Source organism: Apostichopus japonicus, chromosome 6, assembly GCF_037975245.1.
Source record: "Apostichopus japonicus isolate 1M-3 chromosome 6, ASM3797524v1, whole genome shotgun sequence".
Classification (NCBI taxonomy): domain Eukaryota; kingdom Metazoa; phylum Echinodermata; class Holothuroidea; order Aspidochirotida; family Stichopodidae; genus Apostichopus; species Apostichopus japonicus.
Genome location: NC_092566.1, coordinates 17595730 through 17616964, shown reverse-complemented (window position 1 = coordinate 17616964; position 21235 = coordinate 17595730). Strand labels below are relative to the sequence as shown.

General features: G+C 37.1%; 1 protein-coding gene across 1 annotated transcript; it reads right to left on the bottom strand.

Moving 5' to 3' along the window:
* Positions 1–590: 590 nt before the first annotated feature.
* Positions 591–16505, bottom strand: LOC139969176 (calcium-activated chloride channel regulator 1-like). The gene is made up of 15 exons (XM_071974023.1): positions 16211–16505; positions 15211–15520; positions 12895–13027; positions 11500–11677; positions 10622–10757; positions 10019–10128; positions 9437–9664; positions 8960–9146; positions 8006–8112; positions 7142–7268; positions 6031–6146; positions 5128–5422; positions 4115–4314; positions 3185–3433; positions 591–2859 (listed from the first exon to the last, which is right to left on the bottom strand). Exons 1-13 carry the CDS (start codon positions 16445–16447, stop codon positions 4196–4198), a joined length of 2283 nt encoding a protein of 760 aa, XP_071830124.1. The 5' UTR covers positions 16448–16505; the 3' UTR covers positions 591–2859; positions 3185–3433; positions 4115–4195.
* Between the last annotated feature and the right edge of the window lie 4730 nt (positions 16506–21235).

The window sequence follows — 21235 nt, the reverse complement described above, 5'->3', positions numbered from 1 at the left end:
GACACAAAAGTAAAAGATATTACATGTTGTAGGACGAGAATAACTTGAATGTCATCCAAACTAACACTCATACACAAGAGATGTACATATATTATGATAATATTCATGAGTGACAACATGCTATACGGCCACAGGTCACAGAAACGATATATATATATATATATATATATATATATATATATATATATATATATACCTAATTTCATTACGGATGCGGTACGTCTAGCTATTCATTTCGAAAAAAAAGTAAAAACAACTTTCGGTCATATATAGTAACAAATTGTGACACGGTTAGGCAGGCGCCTTGCGAGGGATTTGCCAAGGGAGGGGCGAAGCTTGTAGGCAAACTATCTAAGCGTGGCGCCAAGTTGGCGCTAAGCGCAAAAGAAAATTTTGGCCGAAAATGCTTTCCAGATCGCTGGAAATGGCACTTCCCCGGCCTTGTAAATTGCATCTTAGCATTTGCTATTTCGAAATTACTAGAGATATCATAAAAAAATATGCTAAAAAAAAACTATGCCACCAAATACTGGGGGGGGGGGGGGAGATATTAGATACTATATCCCCACCTAAAATATTGGGGGGGGGGACATGTCCTGACAAGTTTGATCACATGACCAAGTAGCAATTTATGCCCCAGTCAACCTCTGGTCTTGTTTTTGTTTGAACATCAACATGAATAAACAATAAAAACGCACAGAGCCGGTCAGTTTACACTTGGTAATGTAATTCATAATTTGATAAACGTAAAATAAACTAATCTGACTGCATAAATATACGAACAATGGAAACTTATGTTTTAAATGTAAGTAGGTAAGCAAAGGCCCGTAGCCAGGAAAGCCTAGATGGAGGGACACCAGTTTTTATCGAGGGGCACCAACAATGTAAGGAGAGACGCACACCTTGTGTCATGTGCTACAGTTTTCGTACATATAACGATGGCACCCATGGGGTGGAGGGGGGATATTAGTCAGTACTGTAAATAGTCTGTACTGTGAAGAGGGCACGCCCTCCGTGCCTTGGTCTGGTTACGGGCTTGACTATGTTACAGTGAACAGAGCAAGTAAGATAAAAAAACAAAGGAAAATGGTATGGAGAGATAGTATACGCCCCCTCGGGACGATCGAGCCCTATAGTACATTTGTGTACAGTACCCGAATACATTTTCGTCTGTTGTATTTACAAGTAGAAATAAACTAACCGTTATTACAGAAGACAATGAAAACTTGAAATCAGTGGCTTTGTCTCAACGTATGTATGTATTTTTAGAAGCAGGAACTCGCGAAGAAGCCATCATTGACTTATCAAAGCCTCAAGCTGACCGAAGTCAGTCTCATAGATTCATATGAATTGTCAGTTGTCAACAATTCTGTAACTGGACGACATACATTAATCTTGGAGTGACTCGAACTCTGGACCTTATGATTGAAAGGCACCAGCGTTAACCACTGAGCTAACACTCCTCAACGTATATTAACCTCAACATTTGCTTGATAAGTAGCAGTGAACAGAGAAAGTAAAATAATAACAAATGGTATGGAGAAAGAGAGATTATATGCCCCATGGGACGATTACATATAAAGCACTATGGTGCATTTGTGTACAGTACCCGAAATAAAGCTTCTTCTGTTTTATTTACAAGTAGAAATAGACTAAACATAATGACAAAATACAATGATAGTTGAAATAACAATGGCCCTGTGCCAACGTATATACACCTCAACATTTGCTTGGATAAGTAGCAGTTAATAAAACACAAGTTGTATGGAGAGAATATATGCACCCATGGGACGATTACATGCCTTATTCCAGATTAAAGATCTAATATTTTAACACTAACAAGGTTTAAAGACTTGGTCAAGTCTACATACGACATCATCGAGCCGCATGTGCTACATTGTCCTTATGGTTTTCCTTTATCTATTACAGGTTTATTTTCTTACATGAATATGGATTTTCCAAATGTTGATTCTAAAATATTGAAGCTCTTTTCAGGGCCAAATGATGGCAGGGGTTTCAAATTTTCCTTGAAAATATGAAAAGAAAAACAAAAAGAAAGTAAAGGTTTCTGATCTTAACGGCACTATGATATCACAGATTTACAACTGACATCTCCCAGATATGAACTATATAGTAGCATTTCTCCAAAACGGAACAAGATACTTGTTTGGAGGAATTGCGATGACATCATAAAAAGATAGCCATGCATGATTACTAATTAATATCCTTGAAATCTGTCTTCTTCTTCCCTTTGTAATTAATTTTTAATTGCGAAGACTTTATTCTTGACCGTGTGTGGATCAGCGTACCCTCTCTCGTGGTCATCCCCTTGCCCGTGTCCTATTGCTTTAGCTCTTCTCTTTGCCACAACATAGATCAGGCAAAAGAAACCACAAACAACGATCACCAATATGAACGTTATTCCAGTGATTATTCCTACCAATCCTATTGTGACGGCCGGTTCATCTCCTGCTGTCGTTTCCTGCAATGTCGACGATATTTCAGTAGGTTCTGCTGTTGTTGCTGCTACTGTTGCTGTTGTTGTTGTTGATGGCAATTCAGTAGTTACAGGAGCAGGTGACGTAAGAGGGATAGGTACATCAATAGTTACTGAGGCTATGTTGGAAATATCTCCTTGGTTACCAAAGTTATCCACGGCATGTATTGCGAAATGATAAGAGAACATGGTTCCTTTTGCTGGAATCGAAATCCTTACAACGAAAACTTCACGCTCCCCAGACAGTTTTGGTGACAAAATGTTTCCTTGAATAATATCAGTAGTGTTCAGTGGGAGGATGGAGGTCCCGTTGTTTTTGAAGTGATTGCTAGACTCAGCTACCCGAATGACGTAAAACGAAGCTGTTGAATAGGATGAAACAGTTTGATCTCTAGTAGAAAGCAGGTAGAGTTTTTTTCCATTCCAAACCTCACCCGTGTTTACGAACTTTAAAAGCTTAGATATTTGAAAAAGAAGCCGTGTTAAGAAAGAATAGAATGGCGCATCTTGCTTGATACCTTTTTCTTATTGGCTACAAGAGTAAAAGGAATTTTGAAATTCGGAATTCTTGATTCACCTAAATATGATTAGCGACTTTTGAAACTTTATTAAACTGGAGACAATATATCCTAATTATGTTATATAAGTAGTCAATATTCCAATAAAAGTGACAGCTGGCATATTTACCGTATCCGCTATCCAAATCGTCTCCAGGAGCTGTAAATTGCAATGTTGCTGTTTCATTTTCATAAGACGACGATGTCACTATCAAGTCAAGTATAGCATTTGGAGGGAAAACGTCATCACCAGGGCTCCAATTCTCCGGTATTTCGGGGACTCGACTGGAACCCCCGGATATGCCTCTTGAAAAACTCGGTGCTGGTGCACTGTCAGGTTCAGGAACAGGAATACCAGGTAAGGGCAAGATAGTACCATCTGAACAGAATTTAGCATATAAGAACTAACTGGGGTATATATCTCGATATGCCACATGTCATGGAGAACGACTACTCATACAGGTAATGGTAATTACCTTCACAGGCATTTTAATGTCATAGTATTTTTTTCCAATTTAATACTTTGCTTGAAACATTGCAGAGGTCATCTCTTGGAACCATATTGTCAACTAGATAGTAACACTTCATTTTTGAATATATAAAATTGGATTGAGATGAAAAAGAGCAATAAATCATAAGTTGAGGAGTTTACGCAATCATATCATGAATGTATATTTGAGGACATTTTGTATGTTAGAGTTTGCCGAACCTAATTTAGGAAAACTGCAGGATTTTTGAAACAAAATATTTAAACTCAGTATGGCTGCAGTGTAATGCCACGAAATGTGCAAATTATGAAGAAAAGTGGTTAACAGTCAACTTGGTTTAAAAGGATGATTTTAACAATGTGGGCAACAAAGGCATTACGCAAGTGGCATATAAGAAACGGCGACACTTCGCTTTCAATGTCGTCGGTTAATTCGAGATCTGATTTTAGCCTTTGATCCGATTTTAGCCTTTGAAGAAGATCCTGCTAGGATCGAAATGTCAGGCCAACTTACTTTTACACAATTCGAGATCTGATCAGAAGGTCAGTTTGTATGTGATTTTCCAAACTCACCAATGATTGGAATGTTTCCTTTCAAAAGTTCTTGTGGATCAACATAAGCTGGTACACGAGAAAATGGAAGTTCAGCAGGCCTCAGTATAATTGCTGAACCAATTTCATTGAAAAAGGCCAATTTGATGCCATAAAATCCAACACCAGTAAGTTCGTGAAATAGCGAGAGTAAATGCCATCATTTTTCGTTACATCAGCTCCTGAGAAAATAATGCATATTCATTAAAATAATTATAAACTGAAACGCGAAGACGTTTGATTTGAGTTCATTGGCAACTACAGTTCTGTCTTTTGCGGACAGACCAGAAGAAAAACGCTATCTTTCGTATCGCCTCCTAACAGTGATGGGGGATCAAGATAAACGAACGAGTCTCAGATGACCTAAAGTATAGTTAAAAAACAGTCGCAAAATTGGTCGAAGGTAAAGACAAATGGAAGTGATTGAAAGCAGGTAGATTGGGTTTGTATGGCTTACATATGCTGAGTCCTTCTTTTTGGAGAGTGCATTTAGACTCCAAGATTTACGAGTATTCGAATATATACATACAGGAATGACGTGTACTCTAACACCGCGTGTTTTCAAAAGAGTGCGCCTAATCTGGTATACAATGCCAATGAGCAAACACTGTCATGATCAGTGAGTAGTATCGCCAGGCCGAGACTTTGATTCGAAGTTACCTTGCCATCGTGTGTTTTTGACCAGAAGTGCAGAAATGGAAACGTAATGACGATAAATAACACTGATAACATTGGTAGACGCCACACGGCTGTAGGGGACGCTCCATGATGTAGCAAGTGTAAATCAACATGATACATAGTAGAAGTAATGACATAAACTCTGAAATAAAACTGCTACATTTGGGAATTGCTGGATGTCCACAGAGGTACAAAATATCAGTTTGGCTAGTTAAAAGAAGAAGAACTATGATATATTCGTATAATTCAAAGTTGCATTAAACCTTTTTTTATTTATATATTTATACATTTTATTGTGAATACATAAGTGTACCTACCAGCACCATTATCCAAAAGTTGTATCTGCACAGGATCTTGAGGAATACCTTTTGGATCAGGAGGACGTTCAATGGTTGCAATAACCATGACATTGATAATTGGATACGTTCCTTGACGAACCTCGCCAAATGCTATCAGAGGTTTGTCATTGGCAAAGTCTGTAATAGAACCACTCAGTTCTGAAGAAACGATGATTGGATCGACACCATCTTGCGATGCGAGAGTCGATATGGTAATGAGAACACCAATCGCAGAACTGTTTATATTTGTAACCTTGTAACTCCAAAACCCAGGCTGCAAATATATAGCAATGATCAAAAATTCGATAGAATTCGATATATGTTTAAGCCTTGCAAATAGCAACCATAAGCTCCACCTTTTACAGTAAATGTTTGATAATATTGAGAATTCTAGCTGGTTGCTATGGGGTGGGAATTAGTACTCCCAATTTGTGAAGATTCTCAAAAGTGTCAGTTTTTCTATTTATAAAGTAGAAGCTCTCCATGTTATAGGAAGGTAACCTTTTACCCATTTGTTAATTAAAGGTATTCCAGGTTTTCACGTAATTTAAAAAGTGCTGTGTTGTTGAGAAATTACAACCAAAATGATATAAAAAGTGCCCGTTGTTGGGAAATTTAAAACAAATTATTTAACTTTACCCATTCTTGCGATTAATATTCAAATGTACATGTATACTTTGACACCACATTGATATTAGAAATTACTTCGGAGGCGGGGCCATATACCTATTCCGCGAAAAGTTCAGCAAATAAAAAGTACGTACAATTTTATGCTCACAATAATGTATGTTATCAACCGCTGGACGAGAGAAAAGGCAAACCTGATACGGTACTGCCCTTTCAGAAGTAAATGTAGAACTCATAACCAACAAAATATCGTACCACAGCAGTTCCTGGTATTCTAACAGTAACTATCTGAAAAGTCAAATCTTCGCCGTAACCTTCGTGGCTGACATCGAAAACCTCATCCATGGGATTGGTTATGACAATCTGCAATGCTGAAAACAAACAAAAACTGGTCCCCAGTCTCTACCAAATTACGATAAACTGACCTAATGGCTACTTTAGAGCATTATGGATCTTTTAATCAAGAATGAACACAAAATCATATTTCATGAATTTACTATCAAGGTTTCAGGCGGATATTGCCGTCTCCAGACGTTTATAGTTTGGGACTTGGACACGGTAGTAGCATGTAGTTTCTATAAGCTGATGATTGGCCTGTGCTGTCTCCTAACGCCGAGTCAAGTAGACCTTGCTTCAGAATCCAAGTTCAAAAATAGCTCTAAGTTAAGTAAACCTTTTCATATTCATGCAAAATCGTGAAGTCAGTAAATTCACACAACTTCCTGAAACCAAATCAAAGCTTACACAAAACCCAGGAATTAAGGATTACTTTACTCAAAATTGAATATTCGCCTGCAAGTGGACCCTACTTCTGACCACACGTTCGAATGAGACGTAATTTAAAGAAGTCGTCTAGTCATGCAAACTGAAATCAATAATGTTACACAACTTGCTGAATACAAATCAGACTTAACATAAAACCCAGGATCTAAAGGATGACTTTATGCAGAGTTGAATATTTATATATGATATTCAAAAGGAAAAAAGCTATAGCTATTCCAGATCTCCATATATTGACATTTAAGTTTAACTTGACAATGCCACAGGCTCCTCGGTATACATTCCTAAATCTTACTGTTAATTTTTTGTTTCATAAATTATAATAACTCAGTGAAAATTTAGTTCTTTTATGTGTTCTCAATGAACTTTGCGTGGCAACTGAAACAACTGACCAAATTGGTCTGTGTAGAATATTCCATAGTCTAGTCAGTTCAATTAATGAACCTTAGTTGTTTAAACGCTCACACTCGAAATAAAAAAAATGCTATAGAAATGCAACCTATACTGATAGCAGTGTTTTCAAATGTTCAGTTTGTGCCTTAAGTCGTCTGGTTAAACTCGAAAAAGTTGTTACAAAGCAACTTACGTTGTGCATCTAGTGCACCACCGAAGTACGAAAAATCGAAAAGCGTGTTATTTCCAACCGTTGGATCAATGTAAACCCCAGAAGAAAATACCTGATTAGGTTCAAATGTTGACGAGGACGCATGCAACTTGAAAGGTGAAGTAGAACATAAGTAAGTTATAAAAGTCACATGTAAACTCTAAGACTTTAAAAAGTAACACGTGTCATTGAAGTTACAATAAGCAAAGCTGTTATAAAAATTCAAAGCTGGACAGTGATAATTAGCACTCTAAAATTATATTGTGCAAAATTCTCAGAAAGTTACACTTTTTCCGCTTCATAAATTAGAGTAAATATACTCTGATAAAACAGAAACAGTTTTAACAGTCAGTTAGAAGAAGAAAACAAGATGTTTACAAATGGCAGCCGGCGATACGCGGATTCAGGAAACGGTCTGTGCGGTATACTGTTCAACCTCGCACAAAATATTCAATAGCTGTCATTTGCAAACCCAGTCAACGCTTAATTGATGGTGAGGTCGGCTTCCTTACAGTAGTCCTAAATGTTAGGCCTAATGTCAATCCATTGATTTATCACTTCTAATAAACTCTACAATAAACGTTTTTGTAACAACATACGAACAACAGAGTACCCGTGAATGGGTTCGTGACCAATTTGTACGGCACTGTAAACATGTTGTTTGAGGTCAGAAAGTCTTAGGTCGATGTTTTTCTTTTGAGGTGGCATACTCCTATTAGAGTCTTTATCAATCCACCCAGATGTTCCTCTTCAGGAAAAGTGACAAAACGCAGTAGGAATTTATATATTTTGTGAAACGTTATCATGCAGGATCTGGTTTCTTTTGGCTTTGAACCTGAAGCTTACCTCAATGCGTCTGTTATTCTCCGCTATACCAGATTCCATTGTTGATTGAAATGCCTCGTATAAGCCAGTGGAAGAAGGGGCATCGGTCTGGAGGAACAATTTGCCTCCTAAGAGGGTCCGCAAAACATTATTTTTATATTCATGACATATTTTCAACATGTATTACTGTATTAACAAAACCTGCTATGTACCACTGTGTTACCATTCCGTTTTGAGCAAAGTTATTTTTTTTCTTTATGTACAACCATACAAATACAACAGCTATACCCTTGATCGGTGCCCCCTTTTATATCACCAGCTCCCCCTCCCCTCCCTACCCTCCCCATGGGAGCTGTGTCACCGACAGAAATAGCTAGAAACCGATAGAACCGTACATTATCCAAACAATCAATGTGTCCTATGGGTAAAATGCTACAGTTAATGTCCAACTGTGATGGCCTCAGATATATGGAATGGTCATTATCATTTTAAATATTCACTCAGTGGAAACGTAACAGATTCCGAGGTTTTTTTAAACATTGATAATGATTCATAGTTTTATGGTATCATGGGTGGTCTTAAAGGTTATAATGTTTAGTGATTAGTCACAACAGTGTGCCAATCATTGATTGATTGATTGAAGAGTGTTCCCATTCTCAAATTTACAGAACTTAATGGGTCTTTCTTATCTTCTCCCTTTTTTGTTTGCTGTAGCTCAAGGGCGCAACCATCTTTATTAGTACTGGTGGAGAGGTGATAAGATAGTAACTCTTTTGGTGAGGGGTTCAGGGAAAAGGGTGTCCCTTCCCATTAAGAGGAATATTTTGCACCTCCTGGTTATTCCAAGTGGTCGAGCTTTCCCGAGATGTGTCGGTTGTTCGGCTAATGCCGTTTGTTTTTATTTAAGACACTTTATAATAAAACAATTTCGACCTCAACTTATTGTCTTTCTAAGTTAAGAAGTTATTTTCTCACCCGTTTCTATTTGCAGACTAACTATGTTCTCTTCGGCAGTGTTACTAAAAGCAACACCATCGATTGATACACCTTCCTCGATATAACGGTTTTTAAAATCGTTCGTTTTAGTAGTTTCACCGTCTTTTCCATCCGTCACAAGTACTACCAGACTTCCTGCAGCGTCCATTCCATTTTCTGTCAAAATCTTAAGAGAAGGAAATGGAGATTATAGATTATAACGTTAATAACAATTATGAAGGGTTTTATTGCTATTAGCTAAAAATTTCAGTAAAAAGCATTGCCGAGTGTGCGAACTTTATTTTTTCGTTAAAAATTTTGTTTACCTCATTATACGAGGAGAAATAATATTCTTCCTCAGCTGTTGGAGGAAGTTTTACACAATGTGCTTTCACATAGATGAATGATGATTGTTGATTTGGTGTCTACTTCAATACTTAATTCTCGGATTACTTCGAAGTTTGTTATTTTATTTACCTCCAAAGCTATTTCCAGACCACATCCAATACAGGTACTCCCAGATGCATCCGTCGGTATCAAGTCAGCTAGTTTTTGTCGTGTATCGTCTGAATCTACTACGGTAAGACCACTTAACCTTATACCGCGGTTGCTAAATTGTACAATGCCAATATGACTGCCGTCGACAACTACGTTGGTGATAAAGTTTCGAGATACTGAAGCGAGTTTTGAAATTCGGTTAAGACTCTGTGGATTAGTCAAAAGAAGTTGCAGACATTAATAAAAGTATTCGAAACATGCACTTGTGTGTATACTAAATCAATGAATCAACAGGAATATTCATTCAAATATGCCTTGTTTATTCGCAGTATTAATGAAGTTCATCTAGTTTGTGTTTTAACTACTAATGGAATATTTGATAAATGTCATATAAGATCTTAGACACAGAAAGATATTTTAGATTGTTCCATTTGTAGCTTGGATTTGTATAATGTTCCGAGGTTCCAAGGTCGTAACAAGTGATGTTCATCCATTTTGTTTTGTTAAAATTTTGGAATTTCCTGTCATGGTTTAAAATAGTGATGTAAAGTAAACACTTACATTCATACTCCCAGATGTATCCAAAACTAGAACAACACGCTTTGGTTTCGAACGTGCCAGTACAATAGAAGGAGTCACGTCAAGAGTTACTAGACTCGGCAAATTAGCATCTATGGAATGAAAGAGAGCAGAGAAAACGTAAACACTCTCGTTTAGAAAAAAAACACGATAACCTTTAGTTGAGCGATTAATTGTTAATTTGCCATTTTATTTTCATGCACATTTTTCGTCATGCAGAGACGGATGAATATGCAACATACAAACAACACGATCAAGGACATCGACAGCTACGTTACAATCATACTTATTGCTGGAAACCTAATCATTATGGCCATCGTCATTGTTATACCCAGATCGTCATCGTTATCATCATCGTTATTATCATCGTCGTCATGGTCATCGTCGTCGTCGTCGTCGTCGTCATCATCATCATCATCAAATCTGTTATTTTTATCGTTATTGTCATCTTGTTGTAAACTTAATTTGGATAATCAAAATAATGTGTCATCGTTATCGTCGAGATTTTTGTTAACGTAAAACTCATTGGCATCATAATTGTCTTCATCTTTTCCGTCGTTGCATTGGGTAGTTGAGAACATTGACCTTTAAAATCAGGATGATCTCTCATTATTGACCAGCAGCTTCGTTGATTGCATAGTCTATTGTGTTTATTCGGAGCTTCTGGGTTGTGTTCTAAGCTTGGGTCGGTGGTTTCCAAATCGTCGCAAAATTTCCTCACCTTAAAAAAAGCAGAAATACCTTTGTAAACATGGGAAACCGTTGCTTAAAGGTGATATCTACAGTAGTATCGTTATGTAGCATTACTTATCAAAATAACAAGAGGACAATCCATGGGGCTGCATATCTCGTCGCAAATTCACAGTAATGAAAAATTCATGCGCTATATACTTTTTTTTTAAATTAACACCCATGTTAACCACAAAATATGATAGCGCTTGACATAACCATTCATTATACCTGTGGAGGTTGCAAGTCAATTCGATGATTCCCTTTAGAGTTATAGCAAAATGTCTCTACTTACTAATTTTGACCTCTGAACTTTGACCGTTCATGTTTGTTACCGTTGCAACCACATATTTTGGTATAACTTGATACTTCACTTCAAGCTACAGCCACCAAACACAAATAATACTAAATAATCATGTTTTTGTGCATAATTGATCCTTGACGTCTGACCTATTGTTCTGCGAGTCTGCGAGTTCCGTTTATGGGGTAACTTCCTACCACGTTTAAAGAAAATCGGAACAGCCGTTTAGGAGGAATTTTGACACAACAAAATATACCTTTGACCATTGACCTCAGTTACGACCTTGACAGAACTTGACATTCCCATTTTACCTAAGGGAGCGATTAGATAGAATGATGTTGATCAGATCTTAAATAATAGTACTTATTTGTTTGTAATGGTATTTCCATATCTATAAGATCATATTTGTCTTGTCCCGTTTATATTAACTTACCGTTGGAAAATTTGTATAGCCGGACATTATACTAGCAGTTGTACTTTGCATGTTGTTTGGTATAAAATTCAAATTTTTACAGGTAAAAAGGTCTGATATTGATGGCACATCAGTATTGGGAACATATGTTCCATCATCGTTGTAAGTTACAGAGGTGATGTTCCAGCCTCGTGTACAACTAATTCAAATAAAAATGAGAAAAGAATGTCGGTATCGATTAGTCTTCCCGATTATAGATAGTCTCAACTTACAAAATCTTTAAATGGCTCGTGCACAAAAATAGTACAATCGGTGGCGTGCGCCAAGGATTGGTAAGGCACGAGAGGTAGTCCTGCGCCTATACCTACACCGTCAGTTTATTTTCTTAAATAAATCGAACTTTCCCGCCGGCCCGGGACGCCCTAATGTGCGGATCTTGGGGTGTAAACCCACCTTCTGTTTCAACCTCACAAAAATATTCAAAATAATTTTCTCGCACAACCATGCGTTTTGACCTATTCATAAAGCTAGAGCCTCTACATGGAACACCGGCTTTAACGAACTCATAGCCATGTGCCCTGCTTTATTAAACCTTGATCTGCCTCTGGACCTCCCATAAAGGATCAGTTAGTCGGGGATTTATTTACCCCCCCCCTCTCCCTCCTTTCCCCACACTTTTTTTTAAATCCTCACAACTCTGAATCCAATTACAGAAGTACATACGGAATTTAAGGATTGGCATGTAAACATGTTGATGAACTTACTAGACTTAATGCCACATTGTATCCAGTTTGCAGCTCTGTATCACTCGGTCCAGGACATATGAGATTTACACAAAATATGATATTATACAAATAATAAATGGTTATGAGTGCAATAGTGCAAATATTTCATGAGTTGAAAGATGGAATGTTCCATTGAACGAGGCGCAGCCGAGTTGAATGAAACAAATTATATCTTTCAACGAATGAAATATTCGCACTATTGCACGAATGGAAACCATTCATTATTTGTTTTATACAACAACTCCAAATTTGGATATAAAATGCACTCATGCAACAGATTGTATTGAACAGACAGGTTTCTCTGCTCTCTTACCATTGAAAAAAAGTGCTGTCAAAAAAGTATAACACATGGTTCTATTTCATAGAGTGCAATAGAGCGGATTTTGCATGCAATCGACGAGCAATTGACCAATCAAATGGCCGGAATATAATTAGTTGTTGTATAAACCTTTATAATAACTAGAGAACACAGTGTGTTTACAATTGCTTTTCGATTTTTACTTCTGTGTCAGGTGAAATGAAATGGTTGACATTATTTTGACGGTATACATAGTGTACCTTCGATCACCTCCCCCATACTTCCCATACCCCTTCTAGAAACACGTTCACCTTACGAATTTCGTGTACTTACACGGATAGGAGACATTTTCCTTCTTCTACCGAAAAATATAACTGCCTGTAATGTTCTGGATCTCCGATGGGGTCTGGATATTCGTTGAACAAACCCCATCTGTAATGGCCCCATTCGTGGACGAGTACCCTCCCTGATATAGGAAAAAAGTAAAAATCATTAATAACAGATGATTACAAATACGAACAACATTTTATGGCAACGTACTCAGACTCCTTTAATGCCTTATAAAACTCTTTCAAAAGACGAAATCTATGATCAGTGCAAAGTTCTTGTTGGAAGTACAATTAAAGGGAAAGAAACTACATCTATTTAAACAGTTAACGCGTTTACCGTTCATGGATATTATACAAAATATAATCCTGGCGCTAAATCGCTATAGGCAACATGAAGAGACGTTTAAAGAAAAAATTACTTTGCAGTTAGCGCTATTCATTATAACATAATGGAAATTCTTTATATTCACGTATATCATTAAGTTTTGCAGGCTCTTGTAACATGTAATATTCAAACCCCCTTGTTGTGCGGGAGGGAGGTTGGGGTGGATACTATTTATTACCTAAACAGGGATTTATCAAAAATTGCCTCACTATGTGTTCAAATAAGTTCCTCGGTAGTAAGCGTTGGCACAAGGTGAACAGAAACAAGATTTGTGTACAATGGCGACCAAAGCTTAGCGGATATGTAATGTCAAAGGTTGTCGAATAGTATTGTTTTTGCGTTGTAGAATGTGAATCCCACTTCTTAAGTGGCGTTACTACGGTAGCCCGGATACACCATTTAATTGAGCAGACTACACAATGCATTGCCTTGTGCGGCATATTTATCCATGGTATCTCCTACAATTCCGTTTATCATATACATTTCTTTCGGCCTTATGTTCTTTATCACTTTCTAGTAGCCTTAGAGGAATATGGTGGGGATGGGAGGCCGTTATTTATCTTTGAAGGTGCCTAACTACACTGTAACGAATCTTTTTCTGTCTCTAGATTCAAATTTCTTGATGCTAAACATAAATATCGCTGCTGCGTTACCCTGTACTTAACAATTTTAAACTGGTAATTTCTGGCATTCATGTAACGTTAACTGGATATTTTCATGTTTACTATCCAACAGGTTTACACATTCTGCAGGATACTTCAAGGGTTATGAGTTATGGATAAGACACGGTTTTTTGCATTGTCATGCTAATTCCTTCTCGCAACTCATAAGTACATAGCTTTGAATCATCCACCGACGTCTTGGAGCGCATTGTGGTTACAAAAGTATTGACGGAATCACACCACTGCTACGTGAACCCTACCCAGCTTTGTTAAGTTGTGAACTCGGTCTTGCTCAACATAACAAGATCTTTGAGTTTTTGGTATCAGAACTATAATTGTACAATTGATTTTTTGTTTTGGAAAGAAGAAGCTATGCTACACTGATCAATTGGTTTTTCTGAGTCACTGAAGTGTGTGAAGAAGGAAACGAAACCGTTGTCTTAAGAAAACATTAACGGCTGAATGAGCATGCGTCTATGATGTGGAACGGGTTGCTTATCGATTGGTGAACTGAACCATTCAACTGCTCGTAGCTTGTTCCGTTTACATTGCAGATGCTTAACACCTCGATGATATTCGTGTGAACTTGATCTTTACGATTACAAAGGGCATAACAACCTTTCCTGTCCCAATACGTTTCCGTTTCCTGCAAGCGAGTTAATAATAACTATTTATGTACTTCAAAAACGTTGTGTAAAAAACACCTCGTTTGCCACTTCTGTTTCACAGTAGTAACCTCTTTTGTTTAAAGTAGCCGGGATTTATGAGGAAGTGCATATCAAGGCCATTGAACGCCCTGAATTAGTTTCTCATGACCTAAGTCTTTGGTTCTTATGGGTAATATGTAACCTAAGTGAGAGTATCCTAAAAAAGGGTAAAACTAAGCTCTACAATTGTAGTGATGCTAGTTATTGTTGTGCGCGTGCGCGCTAAAATATGTCGTTACTGGCCTACGTGACTGGACGTTGACCTAAAGTTGCATATAGTCTATGTACATATGCAGTGTAGCCAACTTAGTTCTGAGCCTGTCACGACGCTCACAAGCACCCTCACTTTGTAGGTACCTACATGATATACTTCCTGGTGTGTTGTCCGCCAAAAAAGTAACACCATGAACAATCGAAAAGTTCTTCCTAATACTGCAAGCACTCGGGGAAATTCAGTTCTTGGTATTTACTATGTTTACAATCAACCAAATCACGAAAATACCTTGAGAACTGATACAAAACGGTTTGTCTAGAAAAACAAAACTGTGTCAAAGTTTGTGCCAAACCTTTATTGCCATAAAGTTCCTCAGATGTTTCATTGAGAAGAAAGTGGCTGGTGAGATGTATATAAGCTGCCTGTTTGCCGCATCCTTCATAGTGTTTCGTATGTGGAGCAGGAGGAAACACGGACGTCGGTGCAAAACGTGGATTTCTTGGTGCAATGATGATATCGGCACCTTCAAATGTTGAATTTCCAGGTGACTGGTAATCAGGTTTATCTGGCCAAGTGTCTGGGATAAGGATGGTGACATCCTTGAAGAAAGCGCGATTATTTGTAGCTTCGTAAAGGTACGAGGAGGCGTCGTTGACCATTTCCTTTCATATTAGAAATATGTATTTTGAAAGAAAGAAACGGTCACGTAAAACTGATAAAAAAAAATCCGTGGTGAGAGTAGACGAACCATTTATTAACGATTTCAAATGATCAATATGGGAAAGGAAGTGTGACATACATAAAAGCTCAATGTTTCTCGAGGCACCGGGATTGAGAATGGATCAAGTTGTTTGATCTTTTGCTGCCGACCTCTATCTCTTTGGCGACGTTTTTTCCCTTTTCCTTTTTCTTTTTGGCGACTTTTTTCCTTTTTTCTATTTCCTTTTTACATAATGAAACCCTGGTTCACGAGACATTTAAAGGTCCTTGACGGGATAACCTACCGATAAGAGGTGTTATTCGCTTTGACGGAGGGGATGGGGGAAAGGTTAGTATTATTACCGTGCGCAATATGTTCAATGATTGATTGATATATATAGTTACCTGATTCTTATAATACTGCTGTAGCAACCTTGGTATAGTAGGTCGAGTAGGTCGAGGGTTTTTTGGAAGACGTGCTCACGGGACACAAGTCAAATACCGAAATTACAACCGAAATACCTTTTTGGAGCAATATTTAGTCTACACAACGTTCTATTGCCCAACAACAAAACTAAACCCGAGGGCCCGACGCCGGTACGATGTAGTATTAATTGGTGTTTGTGATTATTTATACGGCTCTTGGTACTTACAATAATTTCGTCGATGAGATCTTCATTCTCTAGTTCACTATGATGTATGGCGATAACAACACCTGAATACTCGTTATTCTCGAGCTTCACTGCCGAAGGTTTGGTTAGACCAAGACATCGGAATGGATTATTCAATAACAATATCGCCAAAGATAATATTAGGTTGACACGATTGGCCATTTCTGATGTAGCGAGAACAGAAGTGATATAACAAACGCCCATCAACTTGCTACACATTAGACACTGCTTACAAATGTACAACTGCTTTGTAAAAACAGCTAAGAATGATTTATATATACCCAGTCTTCATGTTCAAATAAGTCCCTTATATCATACCCAACTAAATATATGACTTGTCTACGGATGAACGCCTTTGCCACCTATCATGTTTACCCCCCCCCCCCCCCCCCCAAAAAAAAAAGAAGAAGAAGAATAAGTTACGGATAGATAAACAATAATAAAAGGACAAATCTAGCAAATTTCACGGCTCATTGTATTTACTGTAAGTGACGGGAGAGGTCAATAAGAAATGAATGTGTAGCAAGTGGTATGACAGATGTGTACCACGGGTTCGATTCCTACCTTCGCCTTATGAGTCCCAAAAGGACGAAACCGGTTGTGAAGAGGAAGTTTTCTGGTGTGTTATTCTTTATTTATTTACTATATATCTATAAGCTAAGAAAACATTGCAACACCATCAGGATTCTATTTTTTATGATGATAAGACCTAGCAAATAATTTATGAGTGCACGGTAACATGACTAAAAACGGTACGAGTTGTTTTTGCGGGCTTTTTTTAAAGTAGATTTTTATGAGAATTCCATTAATATATAGGAACAATGACGCATTTATCATCCGGACCTACAGTGAATTGGAACCCCGGTCATGTCTCTCACAATTTTTAAGGTAGCCCACTTTCCCGATCCAAAATATAGTTTCTCAATGTTTATCATTATACGAGATCTTATTAAAATTTACCAAGCTGTCACTGTACTCTTAAACAAATCAAGGAACGGCAACTACCCTAGTTCATATTTCAGTATTCAAATATGATTAAATTTAATATAATACAAGGAAATATCAATACCTGAAGAGCAGCTTCCAATCCCTTTCCAATACATGTTGAACCATTCGCTCCGGTAGGTACAAGATCCGCCAATTTACTTCTTATTTCATCAGAGTCCACCACGGTTTGTCCCTTAAGCTGTCGAATCAAAGTTGACAAGGGCGACCACGCTACTGTCCAATGCAATTTCTCGCTGCAACAGCAAGTTTTGAGATTCGATCCCTAGTCTGAGGTTTAAAACACAAATTGCAGGATTATATTATATAATTAGCTTCAATATTACGCTAAGAAATATTTTCAACAATTACTGCATCAAACAGAGCCATTACCCATACACTGCCAACCAAATTGCAAATAACTATAAAATTCAATATAAATCTGTCGTCGAGAGGTCCCTGTAAACATTAATAATTATTTGTGTTTTGTTACGTGAATATAAAATGTAAGCTTGGTTGTCATCACATGAAACAAAACAATAAGTAGAACGAAGAGACTTCGCATTAACCTTCCAACGTCTATCTTTTGACATTGAGACAACCAGTCTAGGACGTTACGAATTTTATGTATATTGACATTAGGAAATTCAAACTGCCCTTTGACATCAATGATTTACTGACAAATGGTTTCCTACTTAGGATTACAATATAAAGATTACTTCAAGTTTACAGGGTGGCAAACAAGTCCATGTAGCAACTTCCCCCTTCATATTTATGAGGTGGCGCTATAAATAAACGTCATTTATACGTTGCATGAAACTTTTAATTGTACTTTCAGTTCATATAGGAAACACAAGAAGCAGGCTAGTAATTAAAATAAAAGAAATTGTATATCATTAGCAAAGATTTCCTCGTTTATTTCGTCTGAGTATGCATACATTTATATATTTAATAAATGATGGATACTATTCGAGTCCTCTCCAAAATTGCGGTATAGGCTGTATATCATAAGACTGTACTTCAGTAACATGTGAAGAGCCATATGGATACCGCACCTTTATCTGAGCAATGCACAAGTCCCGTTGTAACGATCGTCACATTGCAACAATACCAGTTCCAAAGGAAGCGAGTGATTTTCAATAACACAATAATGCTTTATATATTGACTTACATTCATACTTCCAGATGTGTCCAGCATCAGCACCGCTCGAACCGATCTCTTTCTGGCCACAACAATGGTTGGAGTAACATCAGCAATAAATTCGTGAGGGGTTGTTCCGTCTTAAACAAAAACAAAATTCAAACCGAGATAGTTTGGCTTTCTATGCATTGAAAGGAAATAAACATTACTTGATACCTAAAAAACAAGAATTTCAAAATCATGGACAAATTATATTATTTTTGAATAAAAGATTATCTGAATTTGACATGGATTATGTATAATGAACAACTGGCAGGTTTAGACTTTACTTAACCTTTGACCTCTCCATGAACTGTATCAAAAGTGGCATTTGGGGGAGGATTGGTATTTGTCTTTATCTTCTCATGTCTCTGGTACTAATATAATTACCTTTTTGAGGTAGACAAGACGTTTTGTAGCAGTGTAAAGGTATGGAGATGCATCAGTAACCATTTGCTGGAGAAAGAATGACACAAAAGTAAAAGATATTACATTTTGTAGGACGAGAATAACTTGAAGAAATGTCATCCAATATGGCCACTGCAGGAAAGTCATGAGCGGGGTTCGTCACTCCAGAGGCTGAATGGTTTCCATGCACTGTGACCTTACCCGGTTAGTAGAGAGCAGATGTGTACTAAATGTGTGGTGTGTTTGAATATACGATGTCAGTTTAAAAAAACAATGTAATATGCAACTACTTACTGCAAAACCGAGTGAAAAACTCCCCATTGTCACTTTCCTTCCAAAGGGATTCATAACATATCATTTCGAACAAGATGTTTCAATCAATTAATCATTTTGTTATTACTTGATTATATTATACAAATGCTTTGGTCTTGTCAGTCCTTGATAACTAAGTTAGAGTAAGGCATTCTATTGCAACATTCGTATATCATTGTCACTTTGCTTCAGCTACAATATAAAGTCTATGCTCGAAAAAACTTGAAAAGAACCTATTCCATTATTCGTCAATTGTAAAGTTAGATGAAGTCCACATTAATACCATGGCAACAAAAAACGTCTGTGACTGATGTGTGAAGAAAACGTGACACTGATTTGTTTAAGGTCAGTTTCATCTACGACATACTGAAGATGGGGGTGATGATATTTAAAAGAGATCTTCCACACGTCCTACTTAAAAGCTCTGAAAATGTTACTTTACAAAGGAAGTTTTGAATTATAATACTTGAAATAGACAACAAATGTTATTCTAATGAGTTACTTAACAAAAGTATGTGATATTGATTATCTTGAAAGGTGGTCCGAAGTTCATCTCGATAGTTAACTGACACGTGAATGTACAAGGTATACAATACAATAGAATAATGTTAATCATTTTTTCTGAAAGTTTCACTTATTTTATGTCCTTATCCTTACCTTTGATCTAAAAACAATTGTATTTTATTTCAAAACAGAACACGAATTAAAACTGAATAAAAACTAAGAAACTACAACGTCAGGCAACTATACTTAAAACTCACTTTGATAGCTTCAATCAGACCTTCTCGTTCCTCTTCGTTTGGGTGAATCGCGATGTTTACTCCAGTGTAACCAAGCATTGTTCACCAATTTTATGGAACTTGGTTTAGTTAGACCACTGCTAGGATGGAATATGGTTGATAATACCCCAAGGAAGACTAGAATTACAGTAACCATTGTAGGTGGCCATTTTCATGTGGCTGTGTTTGGTATCATTCGGTATATGCCTTTATATCCCACGCAGACAAGACGATATATCATCGATTATTTGCTCTTCGTCAAAGTGAGTAGTTTCGTTCTAGGGTGAAACCGTTTGCTATACAAATGTTACAGCTTTATTACATTTTCTTATATCTTATCAGTTAACAAAGTTATAAAAATTCAAGTTGTTTGTAGAGTTTTGAAAGAGGGTTAATGCATTTTTAGCCGTAAATTGATAATGGAACACTGCAATTACCACATCCATGCTCCAACATCTATCCACACAGACTAATAATAATGTTCCACGCCATATCCTACATGGCATTTTACCTTTGCTGTTTTGAGTTTCGAAGGTTTTGCTATTATATTCAATGCTCTGTAATTCAGGGTTCACACTTCTACTTCAAACAGCAGTTATCCTGTTCTTTCCATTGCGTTCTAAGTAAATATTTAATATATTCAGCGGCAATACAGTTAACGGCGATTGCATCGATCAACTATATCATGACATAAATTACCCCGCAGGAGCATCAGTTATTGCTCTGGAAATGGTAACTTGCGTTTCTCGGTCGCCAAATGGTAGGGGTTTTCCCGCACTTCAGCTACGAGTCACAAAATGTTTCACATTCATTATTTACATGTGACAACAATAACTCTAACAGCAGTCATTGGCAAATATTTACGATCAGCCTATGCGTCATCATAAAACGGCTTGTCAAAATTTCTGTCTGCTGGGTGATATATGCTCGCAATCACTCGATCTGCTTATAGGAGAGATTTCTATGGAAGAGAGGGCAATCTTTTATGTATGCAAATCAGCTTTTTAATCACTCATCATATGACCCCAATGATATTTTAAATACATCTGAAACAAAGGGTCTAACAGTGTATTACAAAGAAAAAATAAAATTAGGCAAGATGAAGTATAGTATATAAGTTAAGGTTCACAGAATTTTAATAACTTTGAAGTCTACGTAGTCTACCATTTTGAGTGATCAAAACATTGTAAGTGAAATGTTTAAAATAAACGTCTTCTTTTTCGTCGAGGAATTCAAATCAATTTTGTATTGATGTGGTTTTCCTTAAATGAAAGGATAACAATCTTTAATTCTTGAATGTTGGTCGGCCGAATAATGTGTGGTGTGGGAATCCAGCTTTTTGTT